The following is a 23884-nucleotide window of genomic DNA, read 5'->3' as shown; positions in this document are numbered from 1 at the left end:
CATTTCTAATAATGTATAGACTATAAATGAATCCTCTCACAACCCATTAATGTTTTCACCTCTGAAGTATCAGAAAACAACATATTTGTTATTTTGCTCGATTCTCAGACTGAGAAAGGAGTCACCATTTTCTAGATGCCTATTGCTTACCTGTCGTATGAAGAAGTCTCCATGAATTAGAGAAACAACACCAAAATTTGTGTACTTAAAGATATGATCCATCACCCACATCATTTGAGCAACAACCTGAAACATTTAAAAAACAGGAAACAAATTATAGTTAATGGAAAATGGGGATCACCACCAATATTTAAGTGTCATTGTACAGTAATAGGCCCTTGGGAATGTACAACAGAAGACAGGATGTCTACAATCAGAGAATTTACAGTGTACTGGAGGAGTTAGGCAGATGTAGATTGTAAAACATATAATAGGAATAAGAGCATCAATACAACTGATTAAAACATGTAGGCAACAGAGTTTTGGAAATAAGCTAGACCCTGGTTTCTTCACCACACAATAGGGAACGGATAAACTAAAAAGGAATCAATACACTAAAACTAGATAGGTAGGCATTAGCTTGAACTTAACCTTGTTTTTCTGACAGATCTGTATGAGAAAAGAGAAGTGACTTGCCCAAGGTCACACAGCAGACAAGTGGTGGAGCAGACATTAGAACCCATGACCTTCTAACTTCCAGGCCCATGCTCTATCCACTATACCAGATTTCCATACACTTTTCCTACCTTGCCATACACCACAAAGTGAAAAAAAAGGCGGGTTTTTAAATAAAACTACAATGCATCTGAATTCCAAATAGGCAACAAGATATAAAATAATTATGACACTTCCTATCTCAATCTTCAATCAATCAATAGCATTTATGGAGCACCTACTGTGTGGAGAACATTGGTATTAAGTGCTTGGGAAAGTACAATAAAAATTAGTATACCTGATCCCTACAACCAAATGTAAATGTAAATAATGTCTTTAAGCATTCCACATTAACTAACCCAGGAAATGGTAATGAAATCTTCATTCAACCAAAAATTGATTCTAGTGGGTAAATATGACCATGGAAGTAATTAAGACCTTCTATGCTATCCATTCTGAATGAAGAGAACATCTATTTTTATTGATCAAACCTCAAACATGGATTTGTTTTTAACACTTGCCTTCTCTGCTGATAAGAGTCATTTGAACCACAGAGCTAAAATAATCTCCATAGGTCACCACTGCAATGTAAATATGCCTGAACCCACCGCCATAAGAGGAAACTCTGCTATCCCAAATTCATTTTCAAGAGATGAGCTTAAAGAAAATATCTATAAATACTACACCAGGGACCTTATCTTTTTCTTGAAATCAAAAATATGGCCCAAATAAATATTTATTACAAGCAGTCCTCAGACTTTTGACACAACTGGTTGCTGAAAAGACAAAGAGTTGAGAATTGGAACCAATTTTCCAATAGGAACCAAGGTCAGGCAGCCTGTTTACCAAACTAGCCCAGAGTTATGTAATCAATCAAAGACGAGCAATATAACTACCATAAATAATGTATTTATTTTGAGTCAAAGTGGCTTCATTATAGGTGGTTGACTAACTTCATTAGAAGCAAATTGGACGTGCTGATCCTCCCTGGTTACTCTGCCTAGTAATCAGGAATTCCTTTCCTCCCCACTCTCTGTTCTCTCCTGCCTTTTTCCAGTGGCCCTTTTTAAACTTTCTTTCAAGAAACCTTCCCTGGTTAATTTACAGCACCCCAATTGCATCAACCAACCACATACCCACCCTTAGTACTTATTCCACTCATTCAAATTTATTGAACACCTACTTGAGAGAGTATATAGTAAAAGACATTATCACTTTCATTTATATACATATGCAATATACATATAAACATATAAATATGTCATATTTGTTTACTTAATTATAAATCCATGTATTTCATCCTTGTATATTTTTACTACTTCCTGTTATATATCCTTTTTTCTCTTGTTCCCACTCTTTATAAATATCTTTGTCTGTTTCCCCCATTAAATTGTAAACTTCTCAAGAGCAAGGAACCTTACTATAACTGATTAATCAGTTTTCTCCCCTCCTTCCGATGCCTGCTTTTAGAATAATTTCTCAATGTCCTAGCAGCTCCCATGCTCCCCCTTCTCCACCATCCATATCTCCAGAGCTAGTACACTATGTGATTTTGGACCTCAGTTTCCTCATCTTGAAATGGGGATGAGATAAATTGAAAGTTCCATATGGGACAGGCACTGCACCTGATCATATCAATTGTATTTACTGGGCGCTTACTATGTGCAGAGCACTGTACTAAGCACTGGGGAGAGTACAATATAACAAGAGTTGGTAGGCATGTTCCCTGCCCACAACGAGATTGTTTTACCATTTACCTCTGCCACAGCTTAGCACAAAGGGCTTCATAAATGGCATTATTATTGTCATTAAGAAAGCTAGCATTACAAAGTTGAAACACAGATGTTGTAAAACTAAACCAGGATTTACATTTAGAAACACTGAGTCACTAGTTATAAGTGGCAGCTCAGAGTCTAAACATCAAAAAACCACATGCGGTTACCAATTTCTTGGGGACTGCTCCAAAACACTGTTATGAAAAACATGGAAAACATTTCCCAACAAACCAAAGTTTCCCATTTATTTTGTTACCTTACCAATCATCCCCTTTATATTAAGTCAAATAATTACTCCAGCAATGTTGACATCTTGGAGTTTTCTTTTTGGTTCTTTGTGGCGCTAGTGTGGCCTACCGGAAAGAATATGAGCCTGGCAGATAGGAGATCGAGATTCTAATCCCAGCTCTGCCCTTCACCTGCTCTGTGACCTTGGGTAAGTCTCTTACACTGTGGGCCTCAGATTCCTCATATGTCAAAAAGAGTATTACTTGCCTCTCCCTGTCTCACCATGACACTGTGAGGAGAAAATAAGATGACTGGTGTGAAAACACTGGAAAAATAAAGCTCTATTCAAAAGGTATTATAACTCAATTATTTTCCATCAAGTCACTTTTAATATATTTAAACCTCAACCAACTTACTTATGGACTTCGGGTACCAAGCTGCCTAAAGTGAAAGCAATATTCCCAGGTGTGGATTTAGCAACATTAGATAAATAGTTCTAATTGTACCAACTTCCTGTCCTTTCTGGCTCAGTAAAATCATCCCAAAATAGAACTGACTTGAACTGGCATTGTGACAATTCGTCTTGACTTGCGCTGTCAAAGTGTCTCCAACTCACAGTGATGCCATGAACACATCTCTCCCAGAATGCCCCACCTCCGTCTGCAATCTTTCTGGTAGTGTATCCAAGAATTTTCTTGGTACAAATACAGAAGTGGTTTACCATTGCCTCCTTCCATGCAGTAAACTTGAGTAGTTGCCCTCGACTCTCTCCTATGCTGCTGCCCAGAACATGATAGTTTTGACTAGTAGCAGGCTGCCTTCCACCTGCTAGCCACTGCCCAAGCTAGAAATGGAATGGAAAAGCCTCTGCTTGACTCTCCCACCCATAGTTGAGACTGGTAGAGTACTGGAAACTCTCCAGGTGTGACCCTGAGAGGGGACTGTGACAATATACCATCTTCATTGCCCAATATGATCCTTTGCAGACGAAAGCGATTGCTTTCCAAGTTTCTCCTATTCATTATTAACAGGCAGAACAGTCGAGTCTCACCTGGACCACTTTCCCAAAAGTGGGACCGCCAACATCCCCACAGGTACCTCATTACCTCATGAGGACGTTCCTCTTTCAGCACATATCCATCATTCTTATCACAGAGGGAGACCCCCACAGTGATGCTTCTCCATATGTCGTCTCACAGAGGCACTCACACAACACAACCCACCCTTCCTGAGACATACCCACAAGAACTTACGCCTCCCAGCCATTCTTCTAATGCCCCTATGCCCTACTGAATTTTCCATGTGCCCAAAGCAACTCCTCAGGTGGCATTTGTTACATTTCTGGTGGACACATTTTGGGTCCTTGAATTTATCCATAATCCATTAACTCTAATAATGGAACTTTTTTAAATGATCTAAGGGTGCAAGCAGCTTTAAACCCTCGCAGATTGTTTGCATCTCTGCCTTTTCCAAGCACTTGTATATTTCATATATTTCACTGCATTACCAATCATCCCCTTTATAGGCTACCACAGTGCCTGGATCTCACCTATCTCGCCGCTGACCCCTTTCCCACATGATCCTCCTAGTTTTGAATTCCCTCCCCCTCCATAAATGCCAGACCACCAATCTCTCCACCTTCGAACTACTATGGCCTCGTCTCCTCCAAAAGTCCTTCCACGATTAAGTCCTCTTTTCCCCGGCTCACTCTCCCTTCTGTGTCCGTCTGTGCACTTCGTTCTGTGACCTTTGGGCACTTGATATTCTCTCCACCTCCAACTTCACAGCCCTTTCATACATATCTTTAAATTACAAATTACTTATTTATTCATATTAATATCTGTCATCCCCCCAGGATGTAAACTCGTTATGGGCAGGGAACATGCCTCCCAATTCTGTTGTTTTGTACTCGCCCAAGCTCTTAGTACAGTGCTGTGCACATAGCACTCAATAAATATGATTAACATCAACTAACCTACACAGTCAATTATTTATTGTAATTATTTGCCACCACAGCCATAAGACTTGGTTCTCTACAGTAAGGGGTTATCGAAGGAGAAGGGGAGAAGAGGAACAGGTGACAAAGAGGCTAATTTGAAAGAATTTTGTATTTGCTCTCCCCACTCAACCTTTCCAACCCTCCAAGCTAATCACTACCCAGACGGTCAGGGAGCCAGTCATAGATCTTTGGGTGTAAGGGGGACAGATGGACGGACGGACACACACACACACTTTTCAGAAGAGCTTTCCAAACACTTCTCCAGGTCACACTTAGCTACTAAATACCCATGCCAACAACTATCTTGGTTTAACCATCACAGGTTTTTCTTTCACTTTACTTTGTTTTAATTCACTATATCTACCCCAAATTCCTATTTCTTTAATTCAGTAATCCCCATTCAATTTTTTTCCTCAAGTAAATACAAGGAAAAGAAAGGAGTCACCTTTACAATATAGAAAAAATATTACATTTCTTTTGTACTTGTTTCCCTTAAAATTACTTACCATGCCTTTGTCTTGTAGGCACATCATTAGTGTGCACACGTCTCCCGTTGCCTGATGGTTCACCAGCATCACAGCTTCATCATCAGAAATTGCCTTAACATCTTCACCCCACTCCATTACTGGAAACAAAAAAAAGTCAACTGTTATTAATGGAAGGATTTTCACCCTAGATAAAACTAAATATACATATGTGTATATTATATAGTAGCCAATATCTAATTACAAAAACTTATTTACTGGGTTTGATTTCCCAAAACTTTAATCTACTGACCTAAATTTTACTACTAAATTTGTGAAGTGCTAAGTGCTGGGGCAGAAGCAAGATAATCAGTTCCAACACAATTTCTGTCCAACAGAGGGTTTACATCTGGAATGAAAATTGTACCAGTTGGACAAATGAAGTTTACAGGGCCTGGGATGGCACTCACCTTTCACTCAATAAAAATGTGCATAAATAGCTTGCTGCAAAAACACAAGGAAGTTCCTCTTCTACCATTTGTTTTTCAAATCTTAAAATGTGAAGTTGTTTAAAAGCCTGAAAGTGGTGTCTGTAAATATAAAGTAAGCTAATAATAAATAACTATGAAAACCTAATTGTTTAGAATGCTAATCCTACCGCACTTAAAATACAGCCTTTTGTAATGTCGCTGAAATGAAGGATTCGATCATCAATGGTATTTATGGAGCACTATGTACAGAGCACTGTACCAACTGCATGAGTTAGTACAATAAAGTTGACAGACAAGATTCCCTGACCTCCAAAACAATAATGTCTGCATGGGGCAAACCACAGCAGATTGGCCAATAATTTTGCAGAACCCTCATTTTTTAACAGTCCTTTGTGAGCCAACTAACAAAAAGGATATTTGTAACTACCTGGAGAATCTGTTATAACATGGGGTTGGCATTTTACAGGGCTTCACAGGAATTACTGTTCACTAGGCCTTCCTTCGCTTCTTTCCGTGGTGGGAAACCCTGATGCCCCTGAGGGAGTAGAAGGTGACACTGCCCTGAGAGAACCTTTCCTCCCTCTGTTTGAATTCAGGACTGTGCAGCATAGTGAGGGACCTTTTCTTCATGGTTCCCTTTCACCCTTTCTCTAGCCCAACCCCCCTCTGCTGGACCAGAACACAAGAGGGCAGGTCCAGTAAGCTCTATCGACTCTCGCCAGGGCAAAGTACAAGCAGGCTGTCTGCCCTCACAATATTTAGCAAGTGAAGAACTTTCCAGTTTTGACCGAGGGGACCCAGTGACCCAAAGCCCAATCAGTACCAAAGCCCCTGGATCCTGAAACTGCAGGCAAAGGGCAGAAACACAAACCACATTCACTGACTGAAGTCAGTCTGAACTCAGAGCCACAGACCTGAGAGGAACTTCTGTAGGGCCATGATAGATCTTTTCTGAGCTGCTCAGGAAGTTTGGGTTGAACCTTTTTATTTTTGCCATTTAATTCTTCTTTCTTGTGTATTGACTTCTTTCCTTAGATGTAAACTACTTAAGGGAAAGAATCACTCTTTGACTCCTGTGGGCTTAGGACAGCCTCCAAATTCTGTGAGACCTGAGGCCCCCGATCCAGTGCAAATGGGCACAAAGCCAAACTTGGCTGTACTTGTACAGCTTAAAGAGAATGGGCAAGGCCAAATTGGGAGCAGCCTGAAAAATAACTCCATGGTGGGGAGGGGGGAGAGATACTGTGGCATGGAGCAGTTGCTCCAAGGACGGGAATGCTGCTGGGACCATGAGGCAACTGTGCACAAGCATCCCCCTCCTCCAGGAATGACTGCATTTCTGAATGAATTTGACCCCTTTCTGCCCTCCAGTCCTCAATCCTGCCACCTCACTGATCCTCAAAAACATTATCATCCCAGTTGATGATCTGTCTAGACTGCTAATGATCCCTCCAGCTGCAAACTTGGGCAAACATAGAGCAAAGGGGGGGGGGGAATGTCTCTTCTTAGGGATCTCTGGGAGCAGGTGTGAGAAGAATCCCTTGCTTGGCCCTAGCAAGAAAAACCCCATCAGCAGTAGGAGAGTAAGTGCCCTTTTCCCTTCTTTCTTTCTCCTCTTTACTCTTTCCCTCTTCCTATTCCCTTCCTTGCTTTTCTTTCCCTTCTTCCCTTTTCTCCTCCTTTCTCTGTCCCTCCAGAAAACTCCACTTCTACAATATTCCTCTCCCACAATGCTCCACCCCCTCAAAACATTATTCCAAGTTCACCCAACATTCAAAATGAAATTATACTCTTAATATTGCATTTGCAAGAAAGCAGTTCTAGTCACCCATTTGGTTTCCTCTAATAATTTAATACACTGCTAATAATTTTATAAAGCATTTATTAGTAATTTTTAACTTTTTAAAAGTGTTGTGAACATAAAACAACATACAAAGCCTTTCAGAGAAGATAAAACATGCCTGATGTGCATGAAATACTAATTTAAAATAGTCATATCAGTCTCTAAAAGTATATTTTTTTAAATTTCAGAGCCTTAAATCAACTACTTTATTGTTGAAATAATAATAATAATTGTATTTGTTAAGCTCTATGTGCCAAGTACTGTACTAATTATAGGGGTGGATACAAGCAAATCGGGTTGGATACAGTCCCTGTCCCTCTTAAGGCCCATAGTCTTAATCCCCATTTTACAGATAGAATGTTTGCCCAAGGCCATACAGCAGACAAGTGGTGGAGCCAGCATTAAAATTCACGACCTTTTAACTCCCAGACCCATGCTGTATCCACTATGCCAATATTGGGAGGTAACAGCTACAAATGAAGAGATCAGGGCTATAGAAAACCTCTCTTGTAAAATAATTCGCAACCAATTTTCTCATGAAGTTGGATTTTTTCCCTCATGCAAAACTTTGATCAGCAGCTTGCAGGATTCAATTGTCCATAAATTCATACCCTGATATAAACTCTGCCTTGGGTTAATTTGCATGAATGAAAAGGATTCTAGGATCTAAGAACAGAATGAAATTCTTCACAAATCTGAAAATCAATTTTAACACTTAACCAAAGCACTGATGGAAGGCTAATACCTTCACAGCAACTCTAGAATCCACTCTTTCCTCTCCATCCAAACTTACTTCCAAGTACTTATAACCCACCTTGACTGCTGCATCAACCTCCTCATTGACCTCCCTCCCCCTCCTCCAAGTCAGTCCATACTTCACTCTAATGCCCGGATCATCCTGCCCCCTCACCGCCCCAGCAACACCTCCCCCCCACCCACCCCCGCAATATCACAGTTCACAGTTCCCCACTCCTCAAAAACCTCCAATGGGGGCCACTCCACTTCCTCATCAAACAGGATCTCCTAACAAACAGCTTTAAAGCACTCAATCAGCCCTCTCCCTCCTTTACCTAGCTGATTTCCTATGACAATCCAACCCACACATTTCACTCCTCTAATGTCATCCTACTCTCTGTACCTCGATGCCACCTGTTCTGCCAAAGACCCCCTGCCCATGTGTTCCTTCAGGCATGATACTTGCCCTTTATATCTGATAGTCCAACACTCTCCCTACCTTCAAAATCCTCCAATCATTCAATCAATGGTATTTGCGTGCTTACTGTGTACAGGGCACTGTACTAAGCACCTGGGAGAGTACAACACAACAATATAAGACACATCCCCTGCCTAAAGCAAACTTACATTCTAGAGGGGGAAACAGACATTAATATAAAGACTGTGAGCCCGTCACTGGGCAGGGATTGTCTTCATCTGTTGTCGAATTGTACATTCCAAGTGCTTAGTATAGTGCTCTGCACATAGTAAGAGCTCAATAAATACTACTGAATGAATGAAATTATAGATAGGTACATAAATGCTGTGGAACTGAGGGTGGGGGTTGTGAATACAGGGAACCTGGAACTGATCTAGAACTGTCTTCTAAAACCACATCTCCTCCAGGAGGCCTTCTCTGAAGTCCTCATTTCCCCACCCCTTCCTCTCCTCTGCGTGCCTATGCACTGGGATCTGAAAAATGCCTTAAACATTTGCTATCCATGCCCCTCCATGAGCCCCACAGCCTTTAGGGTCATTCCAACCCATTGCTCTTTCCTCTTGACTACAGTAAATAACTCCTTAGTTAGTGATAAGTTTTAATTGTCCAGCAATTTAAGAATAATGATCATACATGTCAAATCCTGCAATTAAAAAAGATTGGTTTTAACCTCAAAGCAATAAATGCTTTAACTTCCCATTTAAAATACATTACCAGTGATGGTGAATCACGCATTAGTCAGCCAGCATCCTAGGTTAGGGATAACTGTTATGCTGATGATGGAAATGACACACGCCTGGTTTAGGAGACTCAAAGCAAAAGCTCATGCTAATAGCAGCCTTCACAAATCCCAGGCATGCTACAGTTCAAGTGAAATCCCTACTATAGCATTAGGAGATGCTCTCAGTAGCTAAAAGCTAGGTTTTTCTCTGGCTGATACTAGAAGTTCACAGTGGACATTGGCTTCCAATGAATTGGGCTTTAAAATTCAGAACCTCACAGAAGTTGATGTTTCCCCCTTTCATTCATTAAACTGTAGAAACAATTAGCATGTAATGAAGTGTCATGCCCTCAGTGTATGCTCAATAATTGTGAGCTGATGATAAGCTCTAATGGAATACCTGCCATAATTACACCCCATTCAATCCAAAGTATTTATTGCACCCCTATTGTGTGTAGAAAATTGTTCTACCCCTTTTGGAGAGTACAAAACCACTTGTACACATGATCCCTGACCTCAGGGAGCTTATGATCTGTGTGTGGGCTGGCGGAGAGAGAGAAGAGAAGACTGTTTCGGGAGACACTCTAACCCTAATTACAGGTAGGAAGAAATAATGGAGTGTAAAGATATATAAGTGATACAAGCAGTAGGTGAGGTAAATACTCAGGTTCTTAGTGTGCAGAAGTTCTGAAGTGGCAGTAGAAGAGAAGTTGGAGAAATTATTAATGTGATAATAATAATAATCATATTTGTTAAACTCTTACTGTGTGCTGCATTAGGCTCACAGGCTAAGACGGAGGGATAGTAGGCATTTCATCTCCTTTTTACAGGTGAGGAAACTGCGACACGTAAGTTATCTGGCCAAGGTGAAACAGCAGACAAGTGGCAGAGCTAGATTTAGAACCCAGGGACCCTAACTTCCAAACCATATTCTTTTCATTACTCCATGTTGCTTCAGTCATATTAGAAATAAGTTGGGGAAGGCCTTATGGAGGAGGCTTGATTTTGCAACTGCTGTGAAGATGGGGAGAACTGTGGTCTGATAGATATGTAGGGGGAAAGAGGGAGTTCCAGGCTGAGGTGATAAAATCCACAGCAGGATTTAGGTCCTCCCAGGGCTGAATTCAAGGCTATTTCGCTAAGTACTCATAAGTCAGGATCAATCCCAGTCATTTATATGGATGGAAAAAAGTTTGGTTCTAGAAATTCCACCCAAGATGCCATTAATAAAGCTACAGAGGGCATAAGTGATAGCTGAATTGCACCCATAAGATAAGGCAAGATACGCAGATGGGACTTAATTTAGTACACAAATAGAGATCTGTGGTCACAGAAGAAAATATATCAAGAAGCCACCAAGGTACCCTCACCAACTCTGTAAATCATCTTTGAGTCTGATACTCAAACTGGCTTAGTAAAGGGCTTTTCCACTTGCCAAACTGAGGAGCAAAGCAAAAACAAGTAATGAAAAAGAAGACCCAGAATCTACAACAATAAAAAAAAAGTAGTCATCCTTCATCAGAACTAGTCAGACTGGAAAGAAAAAATGGCAGAAGCCTGAGGGTAGCACATATGCAGCTTAGGTCAGTAGTTTCAGGGACCACTAGGGTTATTTCAATCACCCTTAGCAGATTTATTTCTTAAGATTTGCCAAGTGCAGCCTATACCTAAAGCAAGTACATTCAGACTAATTACTGGTCCCTAGCACTTATGTGATTCTAAACAACCATTTATAATTATCTCTATCCCTTCTTGGGGGTGTGGTTCCAGAATTCAGTATGAGTGATTCAAGAGGTTCTGATGGTACTACTGGGTTAGAGGGATCTCCTGGAAGATCAAAAATAGTATTCTCCCTCCAACTTCCAGATTCTTTGTTGAGTTTACTTATGGCTACGTAAAATACATTGAATAAAATCAACCTAGTACACAGGAACAGATGGCCCTGCTTTACTTCCCTGGTGTTTTGGGGGAAGAAACAGACATGGCCTCTCCAAATCTACTATGGAGAAGCTGTGTTTGTAGTCAGATGGGGAAGACTGTGGTTCAGATTCTGCCAGCAATCAATAACAGTGAGATCCCACAATCATTTCTGAAATCAGGTCTTTCCTCCTTCACCTTGAAGGTGGGGGTATTGGTGACATCTTTACAGTCTGTGACATTTCCCAATATTCCATGTTGAGGGAAAGTCCATTCAGATGTTTGATCGGAACCTCCCCTTCCTGTTTGTAGCTGAACTCTTTCCTGTACTGGCAATCTGGGAATTTTGCCATTCCTAAGACTGTAACTGCAGTGGTGACTTCATTAAATGTTGATATGAAAACCAAGTGCATAAATATTGATATGTTAACTATTCTTAGTAGAGTATTATCTTCAATAGTGGAAGGAATTTTCAGGAGAGAGAGTGTTTTTGCGTGGCTTAGTGGCAAGAGCACGTGTTTGAGAGTCAGAGGACATGGGTTCTAATTCTGGCTCCGCCCCTTGTCTGCTCTGTGACCTTGAGCAAACCACTTCACTTTTCTGAGCCTCAGTTACCTCATCTGTAAAATGGGGATTAAAACTGTGAGCCCCACTTGAGACAATCTGATTACCCTGTATCTATCCCAGCACTTAGAACAGTGCTTGGCACATAGTAAGTGCTTAACAAATAGCATCATTATTATTTTGCCACCTCTGGCATTAGTCCTTTGCCTGGGGTAATTGTTGGGGCAATCAGTGATGCTATGTATGTATGAATCCATATATAAAATTTCTTGGTTTGGTTTGTTTAACCATCTTTCGTCATAGCCTCCCACCAGTTTTCTATCATTTTGTTGAATATAATAATAATAATAGTGGTATTTGTTAAGCACTTACTATGGGCTAGACATTATACTTAGCACTGGTGTGAATACAAGCAAATTGGGTTGCACACAGTCCCTGTCCCACACTGGGGTCACAGTCTAATTCCCATTCTACAGATGAGATAACTGAGGCCCAGAAAAGTCTAGTGACTTGCCCTAAATCACCCAGCAGACAAGTGGCAAAGCCAGTATTGGAACCCAGGTCCTTCTGATTCCCAGACCCATGCTCTGTCCACTAGGCTGTGCTTCTTCTATCATTTCATGATGATCTTGGAGATGCATCCCTATCATCGGGGTCACGAGGTCCTGTCCAGAAGTTGATACATTGCTTTTTTTTTTTTTCCATTTTAGTTCCTGAGGTTTCATTTGCTACTGAAAATACCATCACTGAAGAAAGAAGAAATCAATTGATGAGTAACAACTATCCTAGAATTGAATGCACTGATTAAATGCCTAGAGGCTAAAAATAGTTTTAAAGACATAAATAAATATGCTGATCTGCCATTTCAGAAGCTTATTTTGATTTTAAAACACTAGGATTTGAAACTGCAGCCAGAGTGTTATTTTTCTGTTAATTTTCAGGCATTAATAGAGTGAATTACTCTTCTTCCACCATGAAAAGGTCAGCCTTAATAATGCAGAAATAATCTCTCACCATACTTTTACTGTTTTTAGATGAACTGTGGCAAATAAAATTACCAAATAAAAAAATCTCTAAAGACCCAGTTCAAAACTGTGTATTACCTGACCTAATTTGTTAATTTTTTAAGTAACAAACTGTAGTTTTCTCAAGCTCCTCTAAATGTACATATTGTATTGACACCTATCATTTATTTCATCAATGTAAAATATATTCCAGTCTGTGCAGTCAGATTCTACCCCAAAAGGTCCTATGAAATTATGGATTTCAGGTATTATATATAAAAAAATTATAAATATACTGGGAGAATCATATAGTACAAGAGTTGGTAGCAAAAAAAAAATCCTGCTAAATGATAATTCTTCTCCTGGCTTTCAGTGACTGATGAACCTTCAACTCACATATCATGCTCTCCACTGTACTGAGAGCTTTCTCAGGAGAAAGTCCGGCAGCAATCATATTCAATTAAGACTCACAGGAGTAAGTAGTAATAGAGCACCTTAAAATGAAAGGCCAATGGCAATGGTTTCTCAAATTTCAGAAAAGCACACCTATGCGGTGACTAATGATTCTGCTTGGTTAAGCTACCTGGGTATTGAGAAAGGAGTTGACTTCCTCAAAAGTAAAGCAAATGATAAAGTTCTCAGAAAGTTTGCAAGTCAGAGAGTACAGGACCTCATTCGCACTCCTGCTCTGAATCAATGGAGCTTCTGCAAGGCAAACTTTCTTATGGTTCTGCCTGAGCAGACACAAATGATGCTTTGATAAAGGAGAGTCAATTCTTTTCCATTGCATAAAAGCAGCTGAATTCATCAAGCTACTTCTCTGAGACCTTTAAATTATGTTTAAATTTCACTCCTGATTGAGGTTAAAACCCTGAAAATGAGAAAATAAAAGTGGGGAAGACATTTTATTTTTCTTTCCTTATATAGTTTGTGCAGTGAGCACTTCCAAAAACGCAAATCTCTAATTTTGCATTATTTCCATGTTCTCTCCAATGCAACCAAAAATTCTTAGACGTTTAAGATACTTTCCCTTTGTTACCTACTGTTTAAAGCAATAAACAATCCAAGTTGAACGTAAATTACATTGTTCTTTAATATAAATGCCTACTAGTCAGAACTAAATACACAATTCTCCAGTGGTTTCAGTTTTAAACAAGAGTTTGTCAACTTCCAAACATTTTGATTATCACACTGCTAAAAGTCTAGACAGATAAACTTAACCAATAGAGACAAGCTAAATCATTTATCCCTTCCTTTGATAAACCTAATTGGAAGATTCCTTCCTGATATTTAAAAAAAAAAATCTAACCTATGTTAATTCAGTCCTGTGGAAATTTAAAACTAGGCACAACTCTTTGGTTTGTTTCTAATTCAACAGAATATAGAACACATTTTATAAAATTCACATCTCTCAACTTTCCCATCTCCAACCCACTGCTCATCCTTTACCCTGGCCTAAGGTCTCCGTCACTTCCCTTTTCAAATTTTCTAGATCATGTTCCTTCCTATCTTCAAGCCCTTCTAAAAACACACCACCTCCAAGAAACATGTCCCTATTAATGACCACCTCCCATGGTCATGCCACACCCACAGCCACTGTAGCACTAATTTTGAGTTACCCTGTTTATTTTGCCTCCTGAGAGCTCACCAAGAGGCCTTCCCAGACAGCCTCCCCTTTTCCTTCTGTTCCCTCTGCTCCCCTCCACCCTCTGCTCCCTCCCTCTTCCTCCCTTCACCTCCCCTCAGCTAAGCCCCGTTTCCCTCTGCTCCTCCCCCTCTCCCCTCCCTTCAGCACTGTTCTCATTTGTATATATTTTTATTACCCTATTTATTTTGTTAATGAGGTATACATCCCCTGGATTCTATTTATCGTGATTATGTTGTCTTGTTTTTGTCTGTCTCCCCCGATTAGACTGTAAACCCATCATTGGGCAGGGATTGTCTCTATCTGTCGCCCAATTGTATATTCCAAGCGCTTAGTACAATGCTCTGCACATAGTAAGCACTCAAGAAATACTACTGAATGAATGAATTTTGTCATTTGTTTTCATATTAATTTCTCCAGCTTTTGCTGTGATCCCTTTCCTGTGAATATGTGCTATGTGACCGACTTCTGAGTGTAAACAGCTAGGGATTTTTTATTGGCCAGGCAATAGAGCCAACCGGGAATGCAACCTTCATTGCTTAACTCCGGGACACTTTAATGCATTATGGCACAATGCCAAAAGAGAGCAGTTATGGTCTGTCCACCACCAGTGAAAATTTTGGGATTAAGAAGCCTCATGATAGTTCTAAAGAAAGCCATAGAATTTATTAAAATGTCAATGACCCTGATGTAAAAGAGTTCAAAAATGAAATGTTCAGGAGGAGTTGGCTTGCTATTATAGGGTATTTTGTGAAGCAAGAAGGCAGCTGATTATGTTCAATTTAAATTGGACAAATTCTCCCCACAAGTTGAGAAGCTACCACCAGTCAGGAGAATAAACTTCTACTTTGCAGCCTCCTGCAAAGATTCAAACTCATATCACAACTCCTTTGTTTAGTTAAGGTGATGATGCTATGCTTTGAATTTCTTTACCGAAGACTGAACAATAGTTTAGAGATGCATAAACAGTATACAGCACCTTAAGGAACCCCCAACTTTTCCAGAAGTTTTAGAACAGATCCCAATTCATAACATGTAGGTCTATGGGGGAAAACATTCAACATTCAAGATGCAGCCACATTTTGAGGAACGTATCACGACTGTACCATGGGGTACCCATGAAGTGAGCTCTCAGTAATAACCAACAATACTGTCCTGCATTTTAAATCATTCTGCTTATTTAGCTCATTTGGGGTGGGCAGTAACTTTATCCAGAGGTCAATTATGGAACTTTGAAGCAGGCAGGAAAAGTCCTCCCAGTTGTTAGGAGGACAATGTTGGGGTAGGAGTAGGTTTTATACACACACATTTTTGTATACACCTGTCCTGTGTTTTTGAAAAATAAAGCTACTGCCAGATCTTAGCCATGTGCACGAGTGTGGCCAAAAGGAAGGATATACAAGTAGTGCATTCTGCCTCATTGAGGGGGAAGCAGGTGCACTTTTTGGGTAGGAGTGAGTAAACAATATATCCTCTCTGGATTAGAATACAGGAGCAGCAAGAGGTCAAGAAACAGTGCTGAGTTAAAAAAAAAAAAAACCACAACAAACCAAAATTATATCTTGCATCTCATGAACAATGTGAAATTACAGAATTCAGTGAATTCTATCCTTGCACCTCATGAACAGTGTGAAATAGGATTCAGTGATGGAGGTGCTTGGCTATATATGTAGGAGTTTGTTAGGCCCAAACTTGTACAGAAGAATAGTCTTCTACAAACTTACTCTCAATCCATAGCATTTTGCTGCTTTGGAAAGACGAGAGCCATAACCATCTATATGTTTTCTTAGGCAAGTATAAGAGCTTCTGTTTGAAAGCTTCAAAAAGTTTTGATGATGTACTCTACCTGTTCAGTTAGAAAAGCCTTCCTGAGGCTCAGAGAGCATGTTCTGGCACCAGCTTCCAGATTCATTGTTCCAACCTCAAGCATGACTCTGTGGAATAGGGTGAACAATATTGGGCCTAGTACATAGTCCTGTTTTACTTCATTAGTGATGGGAAAAGGTTATGACAGGTTCCTACAATTCTGACATGGCCTGCCATATCATTATGGAGCATTTGTAGGAAATTGATAAATTTCTCATAGTCAAACTTCTACAGTAGTTGCCAAAGCTCAGATACACTGAAGGCCAGCATAATGAAAGCAACTATTACCCTTATCAAACATACCCCCATATGACATCTCAAAAAGATCAAGTTTAAGAAAAATAAATTGGCTTTCATCTTCAACCCCAACCCTTTTTCTTTTTCTGTCCCAAAACACTTACCACCTGAATTTCTGGGTTTTTCTTATTCTCTTCTTTCTAGCAGCGATTTCTACATTTACCTCATTTTCTTAAATAAAAGATTGGGAACTTAATTTTTTTCCCTCCAAACTCCTCAGGCCCAAGTGGTACCAGGGAAAGGAATCACAGGAACCTATTTTAGGAAAGACGAGGGCAACTTTTAGGCATTTTTAGTTCCCTGTATCCCATTCATTTTTGTTGAGCTGGGAATATCACACGTATTCTGAGACAGTATGTTTGGGAGAGGTGTCCAATAAGTATACCTCTACAGATTTAAAATTAAACCAAAAATGTCAATAGCATTAACATTACTTTTCTACACTGGAAAAATATTTCAATCTTGAATTCTTGTAATACATAAATACAATTCAAAGGTAATAAGGACACTGTGCCATTTGTTAATAAAGGGAATGGTAACCTGGGGAACACAAATATGTTCCATGCTTTTAAGAGTACAACTTCTCAGGATAGTAGTGAAAATGAAGTTAGATATCAAAAGGTATTTAAAAGTTGCACATATTTATAGCTCCAATTATAAAACTGAACTCAAAAAAGATTACAACCATGAAAAAATGCTGACAGAAATGTACCATTAAATTCCAGGGAAAAGTTAAATGAGCTTGTTAATATAGTAGAAATGCTAAGAAGAATGGACTGCCATAAGGATTATATTCATTCATGAGTGAAAAAAGGAAAAGAATAGATCAATTAGGTTGGGTTTTGGTCCAAGAGAACTGAATGTTTTGAATATAGTCTTCCTAGAAAAGAATAAATTTCTGGTAATATACATCTTCAATATCCTGGCAGAAACTATTGGAAGAATATAGTAAAGTGATGTGTACAGTCAATATGCCATTTGGAAGATAATGCTGTACATGGATGGTGTCAGGACCCTAAAATTTTCCATTAAAAGAAAAAGAGTACCACAATTACTAGAAGTTGTAAAGTACAAAAATGTAAATTGATGACATTGATTTGGGATTCATCACTGGAAAGACATGAAGAGACTTGAAGAAACTGATTAAAAAAACAAGACATACTTGAAACTGAATACAAGTAGCAGTGAAGTTGAAAAGAAGGAATTTCATATTCAAAGAGGAATTTGCTGGTCAATGTGTAGAAACTTAAACAAACGTAATTCAAACAATAATAAACATCACTTCCAAAACAGAGGTGGTCACCAAAGATACTTCCCATGTTTTATTTTGCTGGAGAGTGCATTCCAAATATAGCCCAACAGAACATATAAGATCAGTGTGGCCTAGTGATAGAGCAGGGGCCTAGGAGTCAGAAGGTCATGGGTTCTAATCCCAGCTCTGCCACTTGTCTTCTGTGAGACCTTGGGAAAGTCACTTCACTTCTCTGGGCCTCAGTTCCCTCATCTGTAAAATGGGGATTAAGACTGTGAGCCCTATGTAGGATAGGGATTGTGTCCAACCCAATTATCTTGTATCTACCCCAGTGCTTAGAACAGTGCCTGGCACATAGTAAGTGCTTAACAAATACCATAATTTATTATCTAAACTGAAGAAAGGAGCTCAGTGTCATTGATTATAAGACAGCATGTCAACTAGAAGCTATTCAATAAGAGAACCATCAACTATCACCTCTTTGCAAATGATTCCCAAATCTACATCTCCAACCATGATCTCTCTCCATCTCTGCAGTCTTGCATTTCCTCCTGCCTTCAACATATCTCTGTGTCCCACCATCACCTCAAATTGTATACGTCTTAAACAGAACTCCTTATCTTCCCACCCAAATCCTGTCCTTCCCCTGACTTTCCCATCAGTGTAGATGTTACCACCATCCTTCCTGACTCACAAGCCCGTAACTTTGACATTATCCTTCATTCCCCTCTCTAATTCAACCCACATATTCAACCCATCACTAAATCCTGTCGGTTTGGCCTTTACAACATAGCTAAAATCTGCCTTTTCCTCTCCATCCAAACTGTTGCCGCATTAATCCAATCTCTTACCGTGTTAATCCAATCTCTTATCCTATCCTTGATTACTCAATCCAGCCTCCTAGCTGAACTCCCTGCCTCCTATCTCTCCCCATTCCAGTCTATACTTCACTCTGCTGCCTGGATCACTTTTCTACAAATATGTTCAGACCATATTTCCCCATTCCTCAAGAATCTCCAGTGGGTCCTGCCAAGTCCTGCCTCTGTCCCAAAACTCCCTCCCTCTTCATATCCGACACTTCACTTCCTCACTTCAAAACCCTACTGAAGGCACATCTCTTCCAAGAGGCCTTCCCTAAGCCCTCTTTTCCTTTTCTTCCACTGCCTTCTGCATCACCCTCACTTGCTCTCTATATTCATCCTGCCTCCGAGCCCCACAGCACTTATGTACATATCTGTAATTTTATTTATTTATATTCATGTCTCTCCATCTATACTGTAAACTCCCTGTGGGCAGGAAATGTGTTATATTATACTCTCCCAAGCACTTAGAATAGTGCTCTGCACACAGTAAGCACTCGATATGTATGATTGACTGACTGACAATAATAGTAGACAGCTCTATGAATACAAAGTACTATATTAGGGGATTGGAAAAGCACAGCAGAAACAAAACATTGATTCCCTGCCCACCAAGAGTTTACGGACTAAAGTGTTTATGCAAGAGTTTATGCACTAAAGTATTTTTATTTTAATTTTAAAATTATGATTTCAGCAAAGCAAAATGGGTATTTTTTTCATATAGTCAAATTACATGAAATAGTGAAATGCTCCAGGGAGAACACTAATTACAAACACACTGTTTAGCGCACCTGATAATAAGCAAATTTCGAATCTGAACTGGGTACATGTAAATGTATAATGAGGACCCAAAATGTGAAATATTTTTCAGGCATAAATCAAAATAACAGTGAATAAAATGAAAAGTAATATTCAGTTGGGATGTGCCAAAAAGATGATTTTGTTCTCTACTGGAGACTTTATCATAAAATAGGTAAATGAGAAGGGGCATTTTTCAAAGATATTTGGGTAGTAGTACCTTCTCTGTGGAGATTAGACAAGTTACCATGAATTCCTGAAAGTAACCTGAGTATAGAGAAATACAGCAGAAGAGCAAGAACTGTTAGGCACTGGCTACAAATAGTGATACAGAGAAAATCGGAAGTCTTATTTCATGTCAAAAAAGATCACATTTAATACATTAAATACCAATAATAATAAATTACTATAATAAATTAGCAATGATTGTGACCTTGGTAAAAGTAGAGCTCTAGGATGGGAAAAACGTGTCAATCATTAATTACTATTCAACCTTTCCATAAGCCATAATACTAAATAGCCCTAAAACTTTAAGTGTAATTATTGGAATTAAGCTTGTCAGACTGTGAGCCCTATATGGGACAGGAACTGTGCATCTTGTATTGAGTACATTGTACCTGTCCCAATAGTTAGCACAGTGTCACATAGCACTTATATCAATTGTTATTTAGTGGCCCTGAATTTAAGAAATATGCAACAGTTTATAACTTTCTTCATTACACGCCCAGACTGGAATATCAACAACTGTATCAAACAGGTAAGAGGTTCACACAGTGTTAAGTGTTTTCTTGTTTCATTAAACTTGCAGGGATTGGTCTATCAGTGAAGACACATACTAGGTTTGTTGCAGTGTATTTTAGAAGCTTATTTTTGGCTTCACAGTCCACACCAACTTCAATTTTAAGTTCTGGAAAGAAAATGATGGAAAAAAACTGATACAATTATTATGGTAATATACCCAAATTACACACCACATTGTTTTTGCTCATATAACATATTACCTTAACTAATATTGGACCTAAAATGCCATATTTCAGCATTGCCCAAACTTACATCAAATGCTTTTAAGTCCCCAACCCTTCATTCAAATAGACTTTTTTAAAATACAGGCACTGCCCCATTTCCAAATGATCACAGTGTGTAAAATCTGGAGCTATGTCCCGTGCTAATTGCTGGTAAGGGCTTCAAAAATACCATAAAAAAAGTCTGAGAATTCAAAGGGGAAGTAACAAGAAAAGCGATCTTGGAGTCATGGCCACCATTCCCTTAAATCATTGTTACAATATGCAGTGGCAGCAGAAGGCCAACAAAATGGTGGTTTTCATTAGAAAACAAAACAAAAAGAATTTTGCAATTACGTGCCACATCAGATGAAAGTGACATCACTTGCTGCATTTTAGCAAGAACTGGAAAAGATAGACACACACAACTAAAATGCTCATGAGGAACAAGCAAGTTCCTTAAGTGGCTAGGCAGAAAGGGTAAACAGGAAAAAAAAGAATACTGAGAAGGGACACTACTGAAGTTTCCAAAATCATAAGGGGTCTAAATAGGGAGAAAACTAAATTGTTATTCACCAATTCTCAGATAAGGATGAAGGAAGAAGAGAGAAATGGACAACAGCAGAATAAATACCACTGGGAAAGAAGCAGCGTGGCCGGGTGAATGTAAGAAGGACCGGGGCTCTAGTCCGTCACGTGTCTGCTTTGTGATCTGGGGCAAGTCACTTCACTTCTCTGTGCCTCAGTTACCTCATCTGTAAAATGGAGATTAAGACTGAGTCCCATGTGGGACAGGGACTGTGTCCAACCTAATTTACCTTTTATCTACCCCAGTGCTTAGAACTGTGCCTGGCACATAGCACTTAACAAATACCAAAAAAAAAATTGGGAGAGGTGGAGAAAAGACATAGAAAACTCTAGGAGGAAAGGAAAAGGAAGGAAGCGGGGGGTCAGAGAAAGTGGGAAGGAGAAACAGAGTGTCTAACCCAGATAAAGACCAGGTATTTCTGCTGGCATTATGTAAGCTTAGCTAAATCTTTTGCATTCAATCATAGCCCAAATAATTTGGGAACTGGCATAAGCTTTCCCTATATTTTCATGCTTGTTTTTAGGTTTTACACAGATGCAACACTTTGATGACGTCTTCCAAAACTGTTTTAAATGAATGCATATAGTTAGTTTCTTTGGAATCAAATCAGGGATTACTAGAGACTCAAGGCATCATAAATTCCAGACATCACTCAGTTAGACAATTTACAGCTTTTAATCTCTCTCCTGTCTGGTTGAGATTCCTACACTAGACATATACAGATGACAGTAATAGCTCTGAGTCAGGTTTAATGTTCCTTACACCTATGAAGAAAACACTCCAAAATATTCAAGCTTTCCCCCTTCCAACCCCGCCTCCCGACAAAAAAAGATAACAGCTTGCTAAGCAATCATAAAATAAAATTCTCAATCTGTCCCTAGATCAGCAGTGACTCTGAAGTGACAGCTGAGAACAATGATCTAAGCATTTTTATTTAAAAAGACATATATAATTATACTTTACATTAATTTAGGGCTTTTCCTTTTTTTTTTTTTTTAGAAACTGGACAACACTCCCAGGGCTAGGGAGGCGAACATAAACATACCTCCCCTTCCTCCCCACACCCCTCACACATATTGGGGAGGTGGAGACAGAGGTAAAGCTGTTGGGAGTTGGGTGAGGTACCTGTTCTCTGCTTAAGGCCATGAAAGGGAGTGTTGAGACCTACAGCCTTGTCAGAGCTCCAACTTCCAGTCGGTCTCTTACACACAATGATTTTACATAATCAAAATTAAAAACAGAAGTTTGAGTCGTAATATTAAAGTTCCATCCTGAATTTTTTTAAAAGCAGCTTTTTATGAATGATTTTAAATTAGTGCAAACTAAGAGATATTTGAAATCTGGCGAGAGGGGTGGAGGGATTAGGGGAAAGGGGGATAACCCAGAAACGCACTCATTTTCTCTATCATTCAGTTAAAATTTTAAGATGACATTTACTAAAAATTAAAAAAACCACTAAAAGAAGAAAATAAAGGTATAAAAGAAAAACCTGGACAACCAAATTGCCAATAGATATGTCAGAGAAAAAGAATATTCCTTTATAATTAGGAATTATATAACCAAAAATAGTGATGTGTACCAATTCTGAGTTGCTATTCCCTAGATGTCAGAGAAAGTCTAAGGGGAGCTGGGACTCACCGTCTGGCTACCAGGGCATGGATTTGGAGTCTACCCTATTCTCCGCTCTCATGGACTTCCAATCTCCTGCTTTGCCTATTTCCGAAGGCATCAAGCTGCAGCAGTGCACCCTTTGACTTCCCACCCCCCCAGACTTCCGAGTGAAAGGCCTCAGGACTCCCTGCCACCACCATCGAGCCATTTAATTGCAGTGTGCCTTTGCTCCCAAGCTGCCCTGTGCCTGTGGGAACAGAAAGGGTTTTAAGCAGTGGCAGTGTGAGGTTTCCGTAAAATGTAAATTGTTAGAAAGACTTTGGACTTTGTACAACCGGGGCAACAGCACATTGAGGCCCCATCAATCCCCACATCCCTCCAGATCTACTGGACTCTGAGCCTTAACTTTGATTTGTTTTCATCTTTTCTTATGTGTCTATCACCAAACCCTTCCTCCCTTACCCCAACCCCTTGGGGGCTTGGGGCCATATGAAATTATCTCCCATGTATTTGTTCCCCAGCCCTAATTGCGTGCTTTGCACACATTAGGCACTTAATAAATACCATTACTTTTACTGCTACTGCAGAAATAGAATTCCAGGAGTATAGCTTTGGGTCATTACCCTCCTTAATCACCACAGCATCATCAATGGCATTTATTGAGTGTTTACTGTGCAGAACATTGTACACCCCGAGCCAATAACTGCTAGAGATCTGAACAGACTGGATCCAGCACACAGAAGCAGAGGCTTCTGAAACTAATTACAGGTCTTAGAAGCCTCGAGACAACACCCGTGTGCGAGCATCCCCAGTAGTGACATCAGATCCATGGCCACTCGATTCTGGTTCAGTCTGATGCCAGCAAAAGGCAGCTGTGGTAGGCTAGGCTGGGCATGGTTTGGGCTGGACCAAGCCAAGTCACACATTTCCAACTCTGCCAGTTTCTTCTAGCTTTTAAATTCCCTGTCTTCCTATATGTAGAGTTCCAGGTGACCTCAACTGCTTTGAGACATTATTTTAGTTTATATTTATATATAAACTACTCATTGATTTTCACCAAGGTTGCCATAAAAAGTAGCCTAATAAAGCTTT

General features: G+C 39.6%; 1 protein-coding gene across 1 annotated transcript in view; it reads right to left on the bottom strand.

Moving 5' to 3' along the window:
* LPGAT1 (lysophosphatidylglycerol acyltransferase 1) overlaps positions 1 to 23884 on the bottom strand; it is a 54709-nt gene that overhangs the window by 22070 nt on the left and 8755 nt on the right. Inside the window, exons 3-4 of the mRNA XM_001510086.4 lie at positions 5163 to 5281; positions 151 to 246 (exon numbers count right to left, since the gene is read on the bottom strand). Of these exons, the coding sequence (XP_001510136.1) occupies positions 151 to 246; positions 5163 to 5281 (215 nt within the window). The remainder of the gene's footprint in view (positions 1 to 150; positions 247 to 5162; positions 5282 to 23884) is intronic.

Source organism: Ornithorhynchus anatinus, chromosome 19, assembly GCF_004115215.2.
Source record: "Ornithorhynchus anatinus isolate Pmale09 chromosome 19, mOrnAna1.pri.v4, whole genome shotgun sequence".
NCBI classification, from domain to species: domain Eukaryota; kingdom Metazoa; phylum Chordata; class Mammalia; order Monotremata; family Ornithorhynchidae; genus Ornithorhynchus; species Ornithorhynchus anatinus.
This window is presented reverse-complemented; position numbering and strand designations above follow the sequence as displayed.